The sequence below is a fragment of the Podarcis tiliguerta genome (genome assembly GCF_965153285.1).
Source record: "Podarcis tiliguerta genome assembly, chromosome: 7".
Lineage (NCBI taxonomy): Eukaryota > Metazoa > Chordata > Lepidosauria > Squamata > Lacertidae > Podarcis > Podarcis tiliguerta.
Window position 1 is genome coordinate 32,521,060 of NC_139540.1, and position 19,829 is coordinate 32,540,888.

General features: G+C 38.3%; 1 protein-coding gene and 1 long non-coding RNA gene across 15 annotated transcripts in view; both read left to right on the forward strand.

Moving 5' to 3' along the window:
* EYA1 (EYA transcriptional coactivator and phosphatase 1) overlaps positions 1 to 19,829 on the forward strand; it is an 81,035-nt gene that overhangs the window by 25,125 nt on the left and 36,081 nt on the right. For 6 of the 14 annotated variants that reach the window (XM_083451117.1, XM_083451108.1, XM_083451109.1 and 3 more), the window contains 8 exons: positions 1,811 to 1,888; positions 3,581 to 3,650; positions 3,950 to 4,092; positions 7,830 to 7,967; positions 14,238 to 14,320; positions 14,696 to 14,882; positions 16,201 to 16,343; positions 16,938 to 17,021. In XM_083451117.1, coding sequence (XP_083307243.1) covers positions 1,811 to 1,888; positions 3,581 to 3,650; positions 3,950 to 4,092; positions 7,830 to 7,967; positions 14,238 to 14,320; positions 14,696 to 14,882; positions 16,201 to 16,343; positions 16,938 to 17,021 — 926 coding nt within the window. The remainder of the gene's footprint in view (positions 1 to 1,810; positions 1,889 to 3,580; positions 3,651 to 3,949; positions 4,093 to 7,829; positions 7,968 to 14,237; positions 14,321 to 14,695; positions 14,883 to 16,200; positions 16,344 to 16,937; positions 17,022 to 19,829) is intronic. The other 8 variants (XM_083451111.1, XM_083451120.1, XM_083451110.1 and 5 more) reach the window with 3 other exon arrangements.
* LOC310682596 lies at positions 9,069 to 10,294 on the forward strand. Its single transcript, XR_014514036.1, has 2 exons — positions 9,069 to 9,969; positions 10,016 to 10,294. It is a non-coding gene; the product is annotated as an uncharacterized lncRNA (long non-coding RNA).

The following is a 19,829-nucleotide window of genomic DNA, read 5'->3' on the forward strand; positions in this document are numbered from 1 at the left end:
AATGGTTTTATAATGTGTAGAAGATTATTAATAAATCAGTATTAATAATGATCATTCTAATTTATCAAGTGCCTGTAAATTTCAGATTCCATAAATATATTCATGTTTTACTTTATTATAAGGGCTTTAGTTTACTCATGAACCGTACTAACCCACACTCAGCTTATGCTAGTCAAATTCTGGGAATCCTCTCTACTTACAGGGCATAGCTCATGCCCCACACCCTTCCCAGATTTGCTCCAGAGAGTTGGGGGAATCTCTGCAACAGCTAATTACCGTATTTTTCGCCCTATAGGACACACTTTTTCCCCTCCAAAAATGAAGGGGAAATCTGGGTGCGTCCTATGGGGCGAATGCAGGCTTCGCGGACCTCTCCGCAAACAGCAGGAGCGCTCCCGCTGCTTGCAGAGAGGTGCCTGCATGCTGAAGCCTGCGCGCGCTGAGCTCAGCGCGTCCAGGCTTCGCGGACCTCTCCGCTAGCAGCGGGAGCGCTCCCGCTGCTGGCGGAGAGTTGCCTGCATGCTGAAGCCTGCGCGCGCTAAGCTCAGCGTGTCCAGGCTTTGCGGACCGCTCCGCTAGCAGCGGGAGCCAGCACTGGGCTCCCACGGCTTGCAGAGAGCTGCCTGTTTGGGGGCTGGGGTCGGGGGAAGCTCGGGCTTCCCCAACCCCGCGCCTGGGGGGGAAATAATTTTTTTCCTTTATTTCCCCCCCAAAAAACTAGGTGCGCCTTATGGGACGGTGCGTCCTATAGGGCGAAAAATACGGTAAACCCAATCTTCCACTCCTGTTGCAAGACCAACTATGCATCTGCCACTATCCTAGCTAATAAACAAGGTAGGCTACAGTTGCAAGGGGCACTGTGGTAGTTCACATGTTTTGCATGTAAAATGATACAGATTTAATACCTGTGATCTCCAGGTAGGACTGGGGAAAACTCCTGTCTGAAACTAGGTGAGCTCCTGATAATGTGTACAATAGTCTTGCTCAGTGCAAGGCAGCTTCCTTTGAAATGTACAAAACTTGGAATATTAAAGATACCTGTAAATGTATAGTTTAGCAGAATGTAAAATAACTAAGAGTACTGCATTGTCTGTGTGTTTGTTACTGTATCATGAAATGTCCTGAAAGTTATAAAGATTAGGTGTAAAAAGTTAGAATAAAGTACAGGCGGTGGCCATTTTGCACTATCTACATACAGGTCCTTTTGGTACCAGAAGAGGACAGAATGGGGGGCAGGGCAGAATGGGGGTTGATTGGGGTTATGCATGCTCCGCCTACACCAGGAACAGAACCCCTGTGCAAAATGGTCGACGCCTGTACACTAAATTATATAATTGGTTTAGTAACAGCAGAATTCTGTTCCCGTCTACCCAAGTTCAAGTGGACTTGCTCCCAAGTAAATGCTGTAGGATTGCAGCCTAATATTGTACTGATCTGACAGTAACTTTTTGGCAGTTATGTAGATCACCTCAGAGACTTGCTAGAAAGGCAATAAACAATTCTGTTGTAATGGTTTTTACTCATTTCAGACAGATGTACATATTTTTGTGTATAATATGTTTATAAAAAATAAATGTACAAAATAAGCTTTGTGTTTCTTAGAATTAGTGCTGCATTAGTATATATGAACATAAGCAATTAGTGTACGAGTGTGTTGCACGTATGCATGAGTGTTTGTGCACAAGTATGAAATTCTGTGCATGTCTACTCAGAAGTAAGCCCCACTGAGTTCAGTTTTACTGACTGTCAGGGAAATTTGTCTGGACTGCAGTCATAGTGAACATAAAAACACACTTTATTTATATTTTAGTTAAAACAGAGCCAATGAGCAGCAGTGAGATTGCTACTACAACAGCAGACGGGTCTTTAGACAGTTTTTCAGGATCAGGTAAGGAAGCATTTGCCATGTGTAAATATGATACCCATATATATTTCAGATAATTAATTAGAAAACTGTTTCTGAGTAAAGACAACCATACATTCTGTGGATTTTCATGTGTGTATTCCCCTTATTGGCAGCGGTTGCCACTTATTAGCTGCCAAGTCTATTTTGAAATTAATAGTGAAATTCTATACATGTCTACTCAGAAGTAAGTTCTGCTGAGTCCAATGGGGCTCCAGTTCCAGGTGAGTCTAGCAGCCTCAGTTTGGTCTAGCAATATTTTCTTCTGTGTGTTCTGCTGTTCTTAGCTGAAATACAGAGCTGTTACTGGTGACATTTACTGGGCACCCTTTAGTCTCAGTGTAGTCCAAGCCCACATTTTATTTGTCATGTGTAAAGCAGATAGCTTTGCCTCAAAAAATCTAAGTTTGTGTGAAGACAAAAGTTTATCAGCTGTGGTGAGAACCTATTTTTTTAAGTGCAAAGCTGTCCCGGTTACTGCAGCAGGAGGTAACAGCCAATCTGCACTGTTCATAGCCAGCTACTGCTGCAAACTTAAAAGATCCTCCTACCGACCCCAATCTTGACAAAGAAAAAGAAATGTACATTTGAACAGTGAAGGTGCTTCAGCCGTTTTACTGCTGAAAAAAATGGGTTGTATTCCGTGTTAATCCTACTCAGAGTAGGTCTATTAAATTAATGGACATGAGTAAATTAGGCCCTTAATTTTAGTGAGTCTGTACTGAGGAGCACTTAGCTGGATGCTGCCCACCATGCCTGGCTGCAATACTTTTTGAAGGCCAACCAAAATGTCACAAAATATTATGCAAGGTTTCAAGTTTTATACGTCAGTTTTACAATCTCAGTATTGGTACACTGTCATTTTTTTTTTAAGATTCTAGCTGATAAAATCCAACAAGGAATGCTTCCTTTTTGGTTCCATAGCAGTGTGAATGTCTTCAGCCATCACTGTGCTTGAAAACATGCTTTGCGATGAAAAGGTTTTGAGTCCAATCGGTGGCATATCTAGATTGAATGGGGAAGTCCCTTGTTGGTAAAGCTATGGCTAGTCACTGCAGATAATACTAAGTTGGATGGCCTAGTGGTCTGACTCTGTATAAAGCAGCTTCCTAAGTCACACCGTCATTGGAAGGAATAAATAATAAAACGCTGAAGAGGAATTGCTCTCTTATTGGCATTTGTTTCATTCCTCACTACCATGTGCTAAATAGCTGTTTTCAGTAGTGGCTATAGTTCTTGGGAAGGAAAAATGGAAGTATGATTGTGGGTTTGAAGAATATCTGACTCACTAAAATGTCACCCTTGTATAAAAATGCTGACAATTTACAGCATTTAAATTTAAGAACCATGCATGGAGTAATTCATTTAATTCAAGTGCAAAATTGTGAGAAAAGTGGAGAGTTAATTAAATGGCTAGAAATATGACAGGGTGTGTTAAAAAGGCCTTAAAGTGTGACATATTTTTAAAACGGTCCCTTAAGAGCAATTGCAAAAGCCTAATTTGCAATAAAGATGTTGAGAATTGTTGTGCTAGCCTGGATCTAGTAAAGTATTACTTGGCGCTGTTTTAATTTTATTAAACTTCATTAAATTTCTAAAGTTCCTTTAACAGAAATAATATTTAGGTTAGATGTGTGTGTTTACACTTCCATGTGCTTTCTTTTCTCCTCTGTACAGCAATTGGAAGCAGTGGCTTCAGCCCAAGACAAACTCACCAGTTTTCCCCACCACAGATATACCCGTCCAAGTAAGATGTCTGTTACGTTTAAAAAAAAGAAAAAGAAAAAAAGTGGAGTTAAACCTCATTTATAATTATAATTGAATCCATCTGTTAAATCATAATTGAAATCAGTTTACCCTTGAGAGAGGTTGTACTTTAGAATAACTACAAATGTATCTTTAGACGTAGAAAATAGTTTAATTAATTAATTTGTTTTGCACAGTGGCCAAGGAATTTACATTCTGTCATGCAGCTTAACCAAAACGTTTGCATGTTTCTATCTAATACAAAGGCTTTCCTGTTTTCTGTCATTTTGCAACGAACAGCAGACCATACCCGCATATTCTTCCTACTCCTTCACAAACGATGGCTGCATATGGGCAGACGCAGTTTACCACAGGGATGCAACAAGCTACAGGTTATTCAACGTACCCACAGCCTGGTCAGCCCTATGGAATCCCATCATATGGTGAGTAAAGTTTTTGGGGAGGTGGTGACAAACAGTTCTGCATTGGGCTGTGAAGTCGCTTTGCTGATGAGTGCAGCGTTACTTAGTGACAGAATACCGCATTTTAGTAGCTTAAGCATAAGTATGTTGCAAAACCACTGAGGCCTGAAAAGAAGCAGAACATTGTTCCATGATTTTGGAATCGCACTCCTCAGTATTTAGCAGCATCTTAACTTTCACATCCCTATGTCTCCCACTTTCTTGTTGTGGGCTATTTCCAACTAATGTCCTTGCAGAAACACAAGAGTTTTTGATCCAGGGGGAAGTATCTGCTAGTAGAAGAGGGGAGGTTATTTTTAAAAAAATCCCTTGTCCCATCAGCAGTCCCCAGTGTCCCACAAAAATCTGTTCTGGAGGATATGCAAACCCAGTAGAACGGATTTTCAGGACGCTCCTGAAAATTTCCCCCTCCCCCTCTGTTGTCAGATGCCTCCAATGGAGTAACAGAGCAAGGAGGGTCATTTGGTTCCTAGTCTGTGGGTATATGTTGCTATATTAGGTACTTGAATGTCTTATGACAAGAACCAAGCTATATCTATGGTTTGTGTAAAAAACAGAAAGATCGGTGCACATTTTCTTTATGGAGCATTAAGAATGTTAAAGACGCTCCCAGCATGCATGGTGCATGTAGATGCCCTTGCTGCATTTGACTTATTAAAGTATTTCTTATGAAATATAGAAAGAATAATTCAACCAAACTTAAGTCCCATTAACATCAGGTGCCCTTTTAAATGGGTTGTGGGATTAGTATTGGTTTGTTTTTGTTCCGGTTTTATTATATATTTTGCGTTTTTTATCTTGTATTTTTGTGTTGTGAACCACCCTGGGATCTACAGATGAAGGACGGTATACTACTACTACTACTACTACTACTACTAGATTTCCAAGGCAGTTATTAAACATGCCCAATAAAAGCAACCCACAATTTTATTTAAAACAACAGTTAATAAACCAAGAAGTACTCAGAAATTGAAACAGGAACCAAAGAACTACATAATAATATATCCAAAAGTACTGCCTCATATAAAAAGGCTTTACACTTTCTCTCCCTAGATGTTGACTGAGAAGGGCACTGGCTCATCTCAACTGGAAGCACATTGCCCTAAAAGTTTTGGTGATCCCCACTGTTGAGCTCACCATTGAGGACTTCTGAACTATACTATCTCCCTATATAATGGAAAATAAGTCCACTGGGGTTTATTCTCTAATAAGGTGTGACAGGATTTCCGTCTTAACCAACAAATAAATTGACTGAAACTTGGAAAATAATGGGTTATGTTTTCTTTAACTGGCATTTACAAATCCGTTTCTTTTGTATTTGCTTAAATCTAGCAAATATAATCTTGTGACCTGTTTTAAACTTCATCTTAGTAGAGTGACTATCAGGATTATACTTTCAAGTTTATTTTTAAATGAAAGTAAAAATTAAAACTTTGGTCACTTGTGGTTTATTCCTGTAGTGTTAGAACTGATTTTTTAAAAATACATTTTTAAAAAATAATTGAAATTTATTCTTAAACTGTTAGAATAGGAAAATTGATCACAATGCAGTTTGGTTATTTGTTGCTACTTTGTTATGTTAATACAGTTTACATTCTTGTTTTAGGGTTCATATCCTTTTTTTGTAATATTGCCAGTTGGTCTGTTTTTGTGTTTCTTTCCCCCCTTTTTCTGAACAGCAAAATTTTAAAAACTCCTTTTGATATATTTATATATACTTGATAATGATTCAATATGGTGTGATACATCACAAATATAGGTGTAATAACAAATCAGAACTGAATTTTTAATTGAACACTGATTAATTTAATCTGTAGTAACTAAACATTTTATGGAACACTCTGGCAAAGGCTTTTTGTTATATTGTACAATGAGAGAATGGAGAAATAATGTTTGTAACAGAGTGAGCTTGGTTGGTGGAGATGATTGCCACCGACAGCTGGTTGCTAAGACTTTCTTGGCTCTAATGCTTCAGCAAAACTGTTAAAAAGACTTTAAAATGCAGCTTTCCCCCATTGCAGGATGGTTTTCAGTTACTGCTTCTTTATCAGACATGCTGTTGGAAGTTTATTATTTATTTGAATTAGGTTAAATACACATATTAACATACATATATTCATGCATCAGCATAATTCCCATCACTACCATCATACCATTCATGAGTTTTCCCTCTTAATGCAGAGAAGAGGTTTAAAAGAGTTAGGATTGCTTTTTCACAATAAAGGTGCCACGTGGGGAATGAAATTTTACTCCCCAGCTGCTTGCAATGTTATCATGACACTTGCTTCTCCTTTTCAATGCACCCTTGAGAGTGGATGATTTGCAGTGGAAAAATAATTGAGGGTTTTTATAAAGGAGAAGCAGCTTACACACCAATACATGGTCTACATGCAGCTTTGTCAGATCTAAAATTGCAAGTGCATAATTCACATGGTGATTTTATTTTGTATGCCAAATCACCAGATTAGCTCCAACAGATTTGTTGGTGTTCCTGACACCACCTGCATGCGTCTTGCCTCACTTCAGAAACCCGGGGCTGAGCTTTGGTTGCATTGCCGAATGTCGCTGATTCTCTGCAGCAGTTAAAGCTTACCTGTACAACTGGGCTGCAGGCAATACCCTTTTCCAACACAACATAAAATAATGGCCTATTATGGTGTGGATGCAAACCAGACAGTGAGGTGCCAATGCATATGGCAGGCTTCAAAATGTTATTTTTGTCTCTATCTGTTTATCAGGCTAAATACATTCTAATTTTCTGGATTGCATTTATTTAATGAAAACATTTGCAGGGTTGTAGATGTTTGAATTTTGATGAAATTCAATAAGAAAAGAAATAAAAAAGACTATATAATGTTACTCCAGTCTGAAGAGACATCTCAAAGGTGTGGGATCTGTATTGTTTACATGGCAAAAAGGCTGTATCCCTTTTGCAGTTAATAATGGATATGTGCCTATAGGCCCAAGCAATAATTTAAAAAGAGATAATTTTCCCACTTTCACCCCTGTTTGAAAATGTCTAGGAAAAATCTTAAAACTATTGAGTTGTAAAAGGTGCTTACTGTATGTGTTGGCCCCTGGTAACTAAATCAACTAAAGCGTTGGGACCCAGGTGGTGGAAATCCTGTATATGCAGTTGCCCAGTTACCTTGAAATCATGTACAGGATTGCACTGTAAAACTTGTCAACTTTGGTAGCTAAGAAAGTTTTAACTCACATGCTGGACTTTGTAAATATGAAATTCCCTATTGATATTGATATTCTGACCCTCTTTAATTATTAAGCTCTTGCATGTGAAAAGCTATAGAAGAAAGAAATACTTATATTAATAAAACAAGTTTTCTAATGTCTTTCTGAATGAGGCGAAAACAAAAAAATGTATAATAGTATCAAATGTGCTTTAAACATCTATAATTTCACAATTTTAAGCTAAAACTCTCACTGTTCCTTCATACTGCCCACTATTTCTAAACTGATAATGTAACAATTGCTAAATAGGTGAATCTACAGTATGCTCATGCAAGATTTAAATTAAACAAGAATTTAAATTAGAAAGGTTGCGTCAGTTCAGATAGTGCAGTTTAACTAGATTATGGGTTGGTGTCCTTTTGCATACTTACATGAATACTTGTGTGATTTTATTTAATGCCCTCTGTTAAAATATGAACAACTAGCTTTGCTATCACTAACTGATTTAGGTGCATTGTGGGCAGGCATCAAGACAGAAGGCGGATTATCACAAACACAGTCACCTGGACAGACAGGCTTTCTGAGCTATGGTGCAAGTTTTAGCACTCCCCAGCCAGGACAGGCTCCATACAGTTACCAGATGCAAGGTCTGTATAAAGTAATTAGAATTCGTTTGCTTTTCACATGTTGTTTTGGTTTTGTGGGTTTTTAAAAAATAATAATAATTGAAAATGCAGGTAGCCGAATGAAGATGATAGCAGTGTATATTACCATATGTGCAAAACTAGATAGATTTTAAATGAAATTTTGCATTGTTGATGATAAATTTGTGTTTTTAATTCAAACCTAAGTTTTAAAGGTCTCATCAACATAAGCATTTTAAACATGGCTATTTTATTATGTGATTCCAACATTACAATGACCTTTATTGTAAAATTCCATTTCTTGCAGCATAGTTCTCTACTGTGATAGAAAACAGAGCAGTGTGAAAATTTGTGTCAAGAATACAAATATAAACTGACATAATTTCATCCCTTAGGTGTGTTTTCTTTGTCTGTAAATTTAAGATGACATTCCCTACAAGTTAACTTGTCAGAATTATTTAGGTAATGTTGGCAGTATAATTTGGAAGTTCTATATGTATTAGATGCTATCAGTTGTGGTTTCTTCCCCAAAGTAATTTGAATGTTTACTTGATATTATACATAATGCCTAATGTATTGTATATTTCTTTGTGTTGGTACTTATGGAATCCAGTTCTCCTTAGGAATAGAGAAAAGGATTCAAAACTAACCAGAAACATGATCTCTAATTTTAGACTGGGTCAGTGGGAGCTATGCATGTTGAATCCCTTGGAAACCTTAGAACAGATGTTATGAAGCAGAGAAGCCTTAATGTCTTAACTGTATCAGACTTCGTTGATGCAGAATAGCTTTTAGGATGTATTGATCTAGTCCTTAGCCAGTAAGCAAAGGAAACATTTACCTTTAGAACTGACAGCAAACTTAGAATGGCAGAGGTGATGATCTGACATAAGGTCTGGATTAAGACACATTACCACCAAGTTTTCAACAGAAAGAATAAGATTTCTTTCAACTGATTATTATTTTTTTAAAAAAATGGAATTATGTCTGAGTCACATCTTCTTTTGTAGGATCTGGCAGCTGCTTCAGCCTTTTTTAAAATATTGTTTAATTTCATCGTCTTTTTTCTTTTTGTTTTGAATAGTGGCCTTATCATATAATAATTCAAATATGGTTAGCAGCAACATTGCTGAGAGCAAAAGCAGCAGAGTCAGGACCGTGATTCCTGCATCCTACATTTTTCGTACTCTAAATGCACAAGCACTTTTGCATCCTGCTGAGTTTTCACAAATCACCAAAGAGCGATTTTCACAGAGGTTCAAAGGGTTCAAAAATGTGCCTTGTCTTCTCTTAATTAGTATAAGTTGAGGACTATAGGGAAGTTGCATATGTTGATAGCTGTAGTAAAATAGTTTGAAAATGGCATTTGCTTCTTTCTTATCCATGAATACTGATTTGTACAATCTGAAATGGTACAGTGGATCTCACCTCTGCATAGGATTGATAATTCTAATCTGAGGTTGTGATGGTGAAAACTGAAATAGCTTTCTTTATTGTGGATAAGTTAATGCAAAACACTTTTGCTCCGGCTTTGCCCATCCTTGGTTTTAGCTCCGCCTGCTGCTGGCATGCAGCCTTCAACAGATTACCCCTAAAGAATGTGGAGTTCAGCAGAATAAAGGTTGCTCCCCTATATAAAGCATAATTAACATGGCCTTAAGTTTGGAAAGCTAGCTCTGGACCCTGTAATGTATATTCTGTTTTTGTTTTTTAATGTTACAGTTTTGTTGTCCTAAAAAAATAATAATGGGTGTCAGACCCTCAGTAAGTTAGGGACTTCCCCTGCATGTGACTCCAATGGGTTGAGCAGAAAAGACCAATAGTGAGTCCAAAAGTTATGAAGGTGGTTTCTGCATGTGCTGTAAAGGAAAGTGAGGGGCAGATGGGGCTCACCAACCTGGGAACGTAGCCCATCTAGGAGAAGGAGAACTCTGTACCAAAACCTCCGCTGCCTTGCGGGATACCTTCGGGAGAAGAAAAGGCCAAGGAGTAAACCCTAACAGGAGTCCCTGAGACGGTTGGATGGCGCCTTGGACACCTCTTTCTGGCAGCTCCTGCAGCCACGCTTGTGCCAAATGTATTGCTCTGCTTTCCTTTGGACCTCATCAGCGAGGCCGAGAGAGAGGTTTTGTCAGGATATCCATACACACTGCTCAGGTTTGCATCCTGGGGAGGTCACTTTGGTGCTTATAACACAGCAGTTTGACTTCACCCCCAGAGGTGCCCTCCATTTTATCACAAGACAGACGGATGCCAACAATAACACTGAAAGAACTTCCCATTTATTCTTACTCTCTGCTTCCTGTTTTTAACTAGTTGCTGTTTTTAACCAGTTGCTGTTTTTAACAAACAAACAAGACTTCTGTTCTTATCCCATGACTGCTAAGCTTACTCAGGAGTCTTTGGTGGGGTATATTGTCAAAAGTGTTCTGAAATTCTTACAGACACAGTGTTGTGGTCCTAGCATTACTCACGAGCCAATTGTTTCAACATGATTACTTATTTATAAAATGTACTTTTAATTTGTAAAGCTGCAAAAATGATTTTTGTATAATTTTATAGTTCATTGGGTTAGATGGTGGCACTCACTCTTTTTTTGTTGATCTTCATATCATCTGATACAATAGCACTGTGCTTTTGTGGCATGACATACCTTATTAAAATGTGGCAAACTTTAAAGAATGTTTTAAGTACTCCTAAACTGATGTCCTTGGGTGGTCTACGTAGCAGTTTTCAGAAACCTGTTTCACATTTGTTATGGTCTGTGAGACCCTACTTGCTCTCCATAGGAGTCAGTAATGGCATAAGATGAAAGAGATGTTTGTTGTAATATGCTGGCCTAGGTGCAATAACAGTTTTCATTGGCTCTTGTGAACTTTCTGCCAATATGCAAGAAAGGCAAGTTTACAATCCTAAGCATGTTTACTCAGCCATAAGTCCCAATAAGTTCAGTTGGGCTTACCTCCAAGTAAGTAGACACAGGATTGCTGCTTAAGTGTTATTTTAGATGTTAGGTATTTTTCTTGCATTTCTGTGAAATTTATACATTAATTGATTCTATATAGGAGTACTTCTATGTACATATCCAATTAATCACAAACAATAAAATGTTTATTCTTAAGAAATGTTGCATAAAGTGGTTACTTGGTCAGCATGATCCCACTCATGTTTACTTCAGAGTAGGGATATGGATATCTATTAGACCTCTTCACAGTTCCAGAAGAAACAGTAGCCAACAAGAATCTATGCTGAGCAACATTCGACAATTATTTTAATCACTGCCCCGAAATATTGTCCTAAATGCTTAGGCACTGATATTTATTTTTATTTTCCGTATTAATATAAAGGTGAATGCTTTTACTAAAAGCAAGTATTTGAAAAATTGGGAGTTGAAACCCCTTATTCCTGCTACTGAAATATCTCTTTGTTCTACTAAAATGTTAATGTGTGTCTGTTTTTTCATATACAACTAGTCCTGATTTCTCCAAAGGCAGTTGGTTGGATCCTGAGAACTGCAAGCAGAAGAAAGCTCACAGAAGGGGATTTTCCCCACTGCAGTCTTCTGCACTCCCCGCTCAAAAGCAATCTTTCCTGAGGGTTGCAGGATCATACAGAACAGGGTGAGATTGAACATGAGAGGACTGCTGTGGAAGGGGTGAATTGACACCTTCTGTGAGCCCACTATTCATTAATTCTCTCTTTCTGTTAATTTTCATTTGCTCATCCTGTTCTGTTCTGTGGGGTCCCCAACCACAAGGACCAGCTTTTTCGGGCAGGGTGGAGAGGGCCACTGGGAGGAAGTTTGTAAAGCCCCCTTCTGCAAGCTTGTTTCTGCTTATGGTTGTCAGGATCCAACCTGATGTCTTGAGGTATCCATAGTAAGTGTCTGCATAACTGGATGGCTCATGAACATGAGTATAAATAACTTTTTATTTTTTTCTCTAAGGCATTTAGAGAGAACACTAGTTATGCAGACTAGTTTATCTAAAGGATTACCATGTAAGTTGTTTATGCAGTAAATCTCATACTTCAATATGGAGCCCATTATATGGTGTTTACAAAATTAAGGAAGGAACATTTCTAATATACTATGTAGTTTAGATTTCCTTTATAGACTTTTCAAAGTGAGGATCTTTTTACAAAATCATTTAATTACAATCCTATGGAAGGGCCAAAAGGCAGTGCTATTTTTCTAGAAAAAGAGGTGCTGAAACTCACCATGAACGCCTCCCCTGTTCTATTATAACGGCGATGTTGCCCACCTGAGAGGTGCCGGCTGCAAAAAAGCCCTACCAAAAGAGATCGCTAGCCTTGGAAGTGGCTGGGATCTGAAGGATCCCTCTACCACTGTCTAGCTTGTGTGTGTGTGTCTTAGATACAGTTCCAAGCATATCCTAATGTCATTCTCTCAGATATCTTTGGACCATTGTTCCTCTCATTGGTTCTCCTTTTGGTACCTTAGTTATTAGCTATTCTGTAATCATGATAAATGAAAAAGGCAGATTATGAGGATGCTTTGCTACTTCAGTGCCTCCTGGAAATAGCAGCTTTTTGTATTCCCCATTTCCTCTCCCCTCCTCCATACACTTTCACTATTAAATGTCCATATGTTCACATTTGCTTTTGGGCCTAAAAGGAGGTTGCTGCCCTTTTAGAAATTCAGCTTTGTAGATAAAGGCATTAAAACAAGAGTGCCCATCTGTCCATTTTGGACAGCTAAGGTTGAGAGAGTATTGCAGTGTCCAGGCACATTTAGGCTATGGCCTTTCTACTTGAAATGTCATATAATAATTCTCGTAGTGTCAGGGCAACCATAACTTCTCAAGGAAAGAGAAAACTGCTGCCCAAGGCTGTATACTCAAGAACATTTAATGAACTATAATTATCTGTGCCATTATTGAGAAGCCCATAAGGTTCATAGTTGGTGGTGAAAACTTCCTTTGTGTTTCTGTAGCATGGAGGAAAACATTATAGCAATAATAAAAGGTTTCATTTTTTAAGGACTACAAAGTATAAGTCTTGTCAACAGCAATAGAAGTTTGGAGTTCTCAGTAACTTCCAGAATATGTGTCATTTCCTCCCCCCCAAAAACACACACACACACACACACACACACACAAAATGTGACAATGAGACATATTGTCATAATATTTATTTATAAACAAATAAATCAGTGGGGTTTTTCCAAATAAATGTTTTAGGACCACAATCTCTATGTAGTTTTGCACTGATTTGAAACTTACAAGGCTACATAAGCAGAATAACTGCATGCAGAGATTGCTCTGGATTACTATTTAAGACAATAGGGGGAGATCTCATATTTGAATGCTTATCCAAATAAAAAGCTTCCTCCACATATTTCCAAGGAGTAGCTGTATTCGTCTGTTGCAGTAAAATCAGATAAGATTAACCTATTTATTATGACATGGACTAGAGTTTATTTCATCAGTGCTTGACGTGTTATCCGGATACACATAGTTTGGGAGGGGGTGTAGTAAACAGGTGGTGGGGGAATGAAATATAGAGTGTACAGGAGGTGATAATTATGTCATTAATAAGGGCCAGTCACAAAACATGAGAACAGACAGCCTAGCAATTGATAAGCCAGTTAAAATAGATGGTCACCTCCATTGAACAAAATAACTTCAAACAGAGACCACAATGTGAAATGAATTACACACACCTACACACACACACACACACACACACACACGTGTGTACGTGTATCTGTAACACTTTAGCCTTCTTGTGAAGTAGACTCTAGTCTATGAAAGCTTATGCCATAATAAATGCTAGTTTTAAAAGTGCCACCAGACACTCTTGTTGCTTTTTCTCTTCACATAGAAAATCAGCATGTTAGTTTTCAATAGTGGAGGGTGTCTTTTATATGAGGAAGCATTCTTAACACAGGAACCTTCCACCTGTAGTTTGAAGTGGCACTTAACTGAAAGTGGCACACAGTGAAAACTGTGCCATTGGCTCTACTGATCAAGCTTTGCTCTTATGGGTACCTAACATAATAAAATGAAGCAAAGTGATTTTGACTTCTGATTCTACTCTTAATACATTTCATTTGAATAACTTTTTAGCTTTCATATAATCTAGAGCCCTGGAAGTAATTTATCACTTCATTCACAGTATAGTCTTACTGTGGATTACTTATTGTACCAGCATATGAAAAATTCTGTTTTATCACTGTTGATTTGTTGTGTTGTTCTTTTTAGAGACATTGTATTGACTATAAACTTTTTTCCTTTTTTTGTTCTGTTTCAGGAAGCAGTTTCACTACATCATCTGGAATATATGCTGGAAACAATTCACTTACAAATTCTACGGGATTTAACAGTTCACAACAGGTAAATATGTCAACAGGATGCCAAAAGTGTGTTTTGAGAAGGATAATACAACTCATATCTGTAATTCTACATAAAACCTTAAAGTTCTTTAGAATTTTGAGGATTACCTTAATGTTAGTTGTAACAGCCCCTCTTTATTGTCTTTAAAAAAAATGTCAGGATGATATTTATACCCAATTTTGATATAGTTTTTCTAAAATTCAATTGCCTATTTATGCAAAATAAATACTGGTTGTGATTTCCTACTCTGCAAAATCCAAGATGGCAGAGAAATTGAAGCATCTGTTTGCATTTACATTTTGGAACGCACACCAAAAAGTAAGCAGCATGTTGATGGGAAAGTCTCTAATACAGCTTTTTTCTCCACTCTGGTAGGAGTATCCTTCTTACCCCAGCTTTGGCCAAGGTCAATACGCACAGTATTATAACAGTTCTCCATATCCTTCGCATTATATGACAAGTAGCAACACCAGTCCAACAACCCCTTCTTCCAATGCGACATACCAGCTTCAAGAACCACCATCTGGCATCACAAGTCAAGCAGTTGCAGATCCTACAGCAGGTAAATGCATAGATTTGATTGCACCTATAGGCCACAATTTGGTACTTGAAATTTATTTTTAGAAGAATTCTGAATGTATGGTGGCACTTATTAAGTAAGGACTGGCTCAGCAAGGGTAAGTGGACAGCAGTGAGTTTTTAAATACAGGTTTTCCTATAGTTACCGCATCAAATAATTTATAAACACCAGCATTAAAAAGTAAAAACACAGATTACAAGATGTGTTATAGTCTTTTCAGATGTTGAGCTCATTACTCAAACTTTAGTTAATATTTGCCATCATGACTATCCCAATGTTCATGACTGGTAGGTGGGGTAAGCATGGCACACCATAGCTTCTCTGGTGGCACTGCTGGTGGTGGTGGCTCCACTGCAGCAAGAACCCGAAGTGTTGCCCAGGTGGGTCTGAAACTACCATCCATGGTACCTGGTGGGAAGTTCTGAAATGGGACGTTTCAGGGGTATCCACAGCTCTGCAGATCCCCCAAAGAACTTCTGGTTTTAGGGCATCTTAATTGGACCAGCCTGCAACAGGCATAGCCAAAAAAAGGATGTGTAAGAACTTCACTAGGCTTGCTTAGTCCAGCTGCAACCCTGCGTACATTTACTTGGAGTAGACACCACTGAACGCAGTGGGACTTCTGAGTTGGATTGCACTGAAAAGCTTGACTGCAAGTTGCAAGTCCATATTTAGCTATAATAATCCCCAGAAGTTCCAGTCATCACTAAGCATAAATCCAGAGGCTTAGGGAGGATGGTGGCCATTGGATGATAGTCAATGGGAGAAGCTCCAGCAGCGAGTTTTATCCCACCCCATTTGACCCTCTTTGCCCCATAATATTTATCAGAGATGTTGGTGCCCTACTTCCTCCACACTCCAAAATTTAAGCTGAAAGTTCTCCACAGAAGACATAGTTTTAAACTAATTCTAAACTATCTTTAAACTGATTTCAAGAGCAAAGAATGTGAGAGAACAAAGAACAAATTTTACAGGAATCAGTGAACTTTTAGGTTAACTTTGGCCGGCTTATGTTCTATGAATTCTTGGAAGCTGGAGGATGTTTTGTTTTTTAAGAAATAACCCCTCCAAGTATTGGAAAGCAGAATTTTCAGTTGACTTCATTGTTGTATATATTTGGGTTAGGAAGAATTCTGACTTCCAGCAATTAGTGTACCACTAGTAACATAAATACATATGGTAATCTATTACAAAAGTACACCAAAACTTTGTGTGGCCATTTCAGTGCATCATACTTAAAGAGAAACAAAATCAAAGAACTACAACTAAACTAAAATATAAGCAATTTTTTCTTCTGAAGCAGAGTACAGTACAATCCACAGCCCAGCAACACCCATCAAAGATTCTGATGCAGAAAGGTTGCGTCGCAGCTCAGATGGCAAATCACGTGGTCGAGGGAGAAGGAATAATAATCCTTCACCACCGCCTGACTCCGACCTAGAGGTATTGTATATGAAGTAGCTATTTTATTTATTTATCTCTCATACTCTTCAGAAGCATTGGGGCGAGACAGCATTCTAGGCTAAGAGATGCATAAAACCAAATTCCAGCACATGAAAATCCTCAAAAGCAAAGCAAAATTATAAATCCCAGCTAAAAACCATTCCACTCCTACTTAGTCTTATATTTTGACCCTTCTCACAAGGGAGTTTCCATCCCCTTCAAAATTACTCACCCCTAGACTGTGTCCTCTGCTTGCTGAGAGGTAATAGCTACCCAGGGCATCACTGCAACACTTCTACTGTTTCCTGCTGGAAGGGCTCCTCCCTAAATCTACTGCAGGGATAGGAAACCAGTCACCCTCCAAATGTTAATTCTTAGTAGAAAAGTATGTCGTTAATGTGGAGATTTTACATTACTTATTGACGTTGTTCTGAAATGTATGGGTTTCTCTAAAATAGTAAGAAAGGATAGCTTTGTTATGGTACAACATTCAGAATAGTTTGTTCACGTGTACATCCATTGATCAAAGCTTTTTTTCCTATTTTAATTATCAACTTTACAGAGGGACCCATTGATTTGGTTATCTTTTTACAGAGAGTATTCATTTGGGATTTGGATGAGACAATCATCATTTTCCATTCCTTGCTTACAGGATCCTATGCTAACAGATATGGGAGAGTAAGTACCATGACAGTCAATGTCTATATGTGTTTATGCAGAAAGAATCTATAGTATGGTGTGGTAGTGAAGTAAAAAGTAAAGTAGTCTAATGGTTCCCATCCAGGTTTTCAGTGCTGGTGGCACAAAAACAAAATTAGTAGTATACAAGATTGTCAGATCATAAATTGTTTTGACCTAATTATCAGTGTAATCCCATGCTTGTTTCCTCAGGAGTAAGTCCCACTACTTATTTCCAGTAAGTGCTGTTAAGGTTTTATCCTACAGAGTTATTTGACCTTGTTTATAAATTAGAAGTGAGGCATTAGATAATTATATTCTATTAACGAACAAACCAACCAATATTTGCATGATATGAATATCAGCCACTGGGGAACAACAGCAGAAGATGGCTATTGCACTCATATCCTTCTTGATTGCTTCCCATAGGTATCTGTTTGGTCACTGTCAGAAACACCATGCTGGACTAGTTAGGCTTTTGGCCTTAATTTGCAGAGTTACCCTTAAGATTCTTATTACTGTCTCTGGGAGCTTCCCAGCTGAGCATTCATTCTATTATGTTCACACAGAGGTTATAAGACATCATCAGCACTTGGTTGCTATCCTGCAATTTCCAGTTTAATTTCCCATCAGCTTTTTAATTGGCCTTTCTGCAGTTGGATAAATGATGGGCTATTTGCACTAGAAAGTGTGGATTAACCACATTTGTTTGGATTAACCACATAAATGACCTGAATGCAAGGGCCCTATGACATAAGAAGTCTCATATCATGCAGGAAGATCATATTCTATGGCTCTTCCCATTACATTAGTCCAGTTTTCAACCTATGAAGCTGCCTTATACTGAGTCAAACCAGTGGTCTGTCTAGCTCAGTATCATCCAAACTGACTAGATGTGGCTCTCTGGGGTTTCAGGCAGGACTCATTCCTACATGGAGATGCCATGGACTGAACCTGAGACATTCTGCATGCAAATAGAGCCTCTATCACTGAGCTATAGTGCTTCCCCTGTTCTCCAAGGATTGACACTGGTATGGGAACAGCTGCAGCATGATTTCCTGCCACATAGTCTAGGACTTTTCACAGTATACCAATGCACCGGAATGAGTAGTGCTGCAGCTGCTCCCACAGTGCTAGGCCCAACTATCACCCTCTCCTAATATTCTAAAATTGATAATATACTTGTAAAGAAATGAATGTGTTTGTCCCTATTACTTACGTTGCGTGAAAGCAAAGAACTATGTATAAGATTATGAAAGGGAGTTTGCTATGGCAGATGTCCAAAAAAAAGAGTGCTTGCACTGTATGACTCAGTGTAAAAAAATTATTTTAATTGAAAAAAAGGCACTGAAATTGCCTCCAATACTTTAATATAGATCAAGCAATTTAATCTATAGAGAACTGAATAAATAACTTTTGATGTGTGTATGTCAAAGCTATCCTGCTATTAAATAAATGGGCTCATGTGTATATCTCTGACATGCTTCAGAATGATGATGTGATAAAGCACTGCACGCTACCCTTAAAATATTAGTCAACGTAATCTCTGTTTCTCTTGTTCTTAGTATGAAGTGCTGTTTTTACAAAGGCTAGATAAATGTTTAAGAGCACAATCAAGCTTTACAGTGTTTGCTGGAGGAGTTTTTTCCTTCTCATCAAAAGGGTGGTGTGTGTTTTTTGTATATTGTATTGCAGACCGTGCAATCCTGATCTCCCTTGATGTTGATGTCTGGGGTGCTGGTGATTAGGATATTGTGTACTCTTCCATTTGGTGGCCTCCATTTGCCACCAGTTGGAGAGGCTCTACTGTAGCTGGCCTATTTGGTGGTTTTCCTCTCAGTGGAACTCTCTAAAATAAGGTGGGATGCTGGCAGCTTGGGATCCCCTAAAGGGCTTGATCCTAGATCTTCTCTGCTATTCCAGTTATATAACAAATATATCTGACAAACTGATGTGTTTCGTAACAAAAAAAATAACACTGATGTTGTGGATGCTAGCCATGGGGTGATCATGAGATTCACATTTCACATTTCTTACACCAATCATGATGGCAATAGATGTGGCTGGAGGGGATGTGTGTGCATTTTCTCATTAACAAAATACTGTCATTTGAGCGCAGGGCAAAAGCAATTTCTCTGCAATATAAGTATTATCTTAAATAAAGATGTTTAGATTTCATTCAAAAAAAATGACCAGCAGCTGTGCTAAAAAAGAAAGTGTGGAAGTGCTGGATATATTCTTCAAATGTTTACAAAGAGAGATGCCTTCTGCAGATTTGTGTCTCTAATCAAATCACCTCTTGCAGGGTTAGCAGCTGGCATGCACCACAAAGTGGTCAATGCCAAGTGCTTCATGAATGATTATTTGAAACTATTTTACAAAATCAATTGCTGCATAACATGAAAGACGCTAAGAAAAGTTGTAACATTAAATGGTTCAGATGTAACATCAAACCATGGTTTGATACTATATGAATGAGCAATTTTGGTTTGTCCACTCTCCACTTTTCCCATTTCACTGCCAGATCCTAGTGTTAAATCCTGATTTGCAGGACAACAAAAACCATAGTTAGCTAGTTCAGATGAAAGGAGGTAGGGAATTGCCATGTGCAAGGGTAGAAAAGGAGGAAGAGTGCTAACCCAAGGCTCCTTGACAACTCATTCATGTACCTCCAAATAATGGTTTAACATTATGTCTGAACCACCTTAATAGTATTTGAATTTTTGCAATCCTGATCAGGAAAGTTATTTTCTCTAGGGGGCGGGGAAGCCTACCTGATTTAATTCTAAGAGATCCTTATGTGTGCTT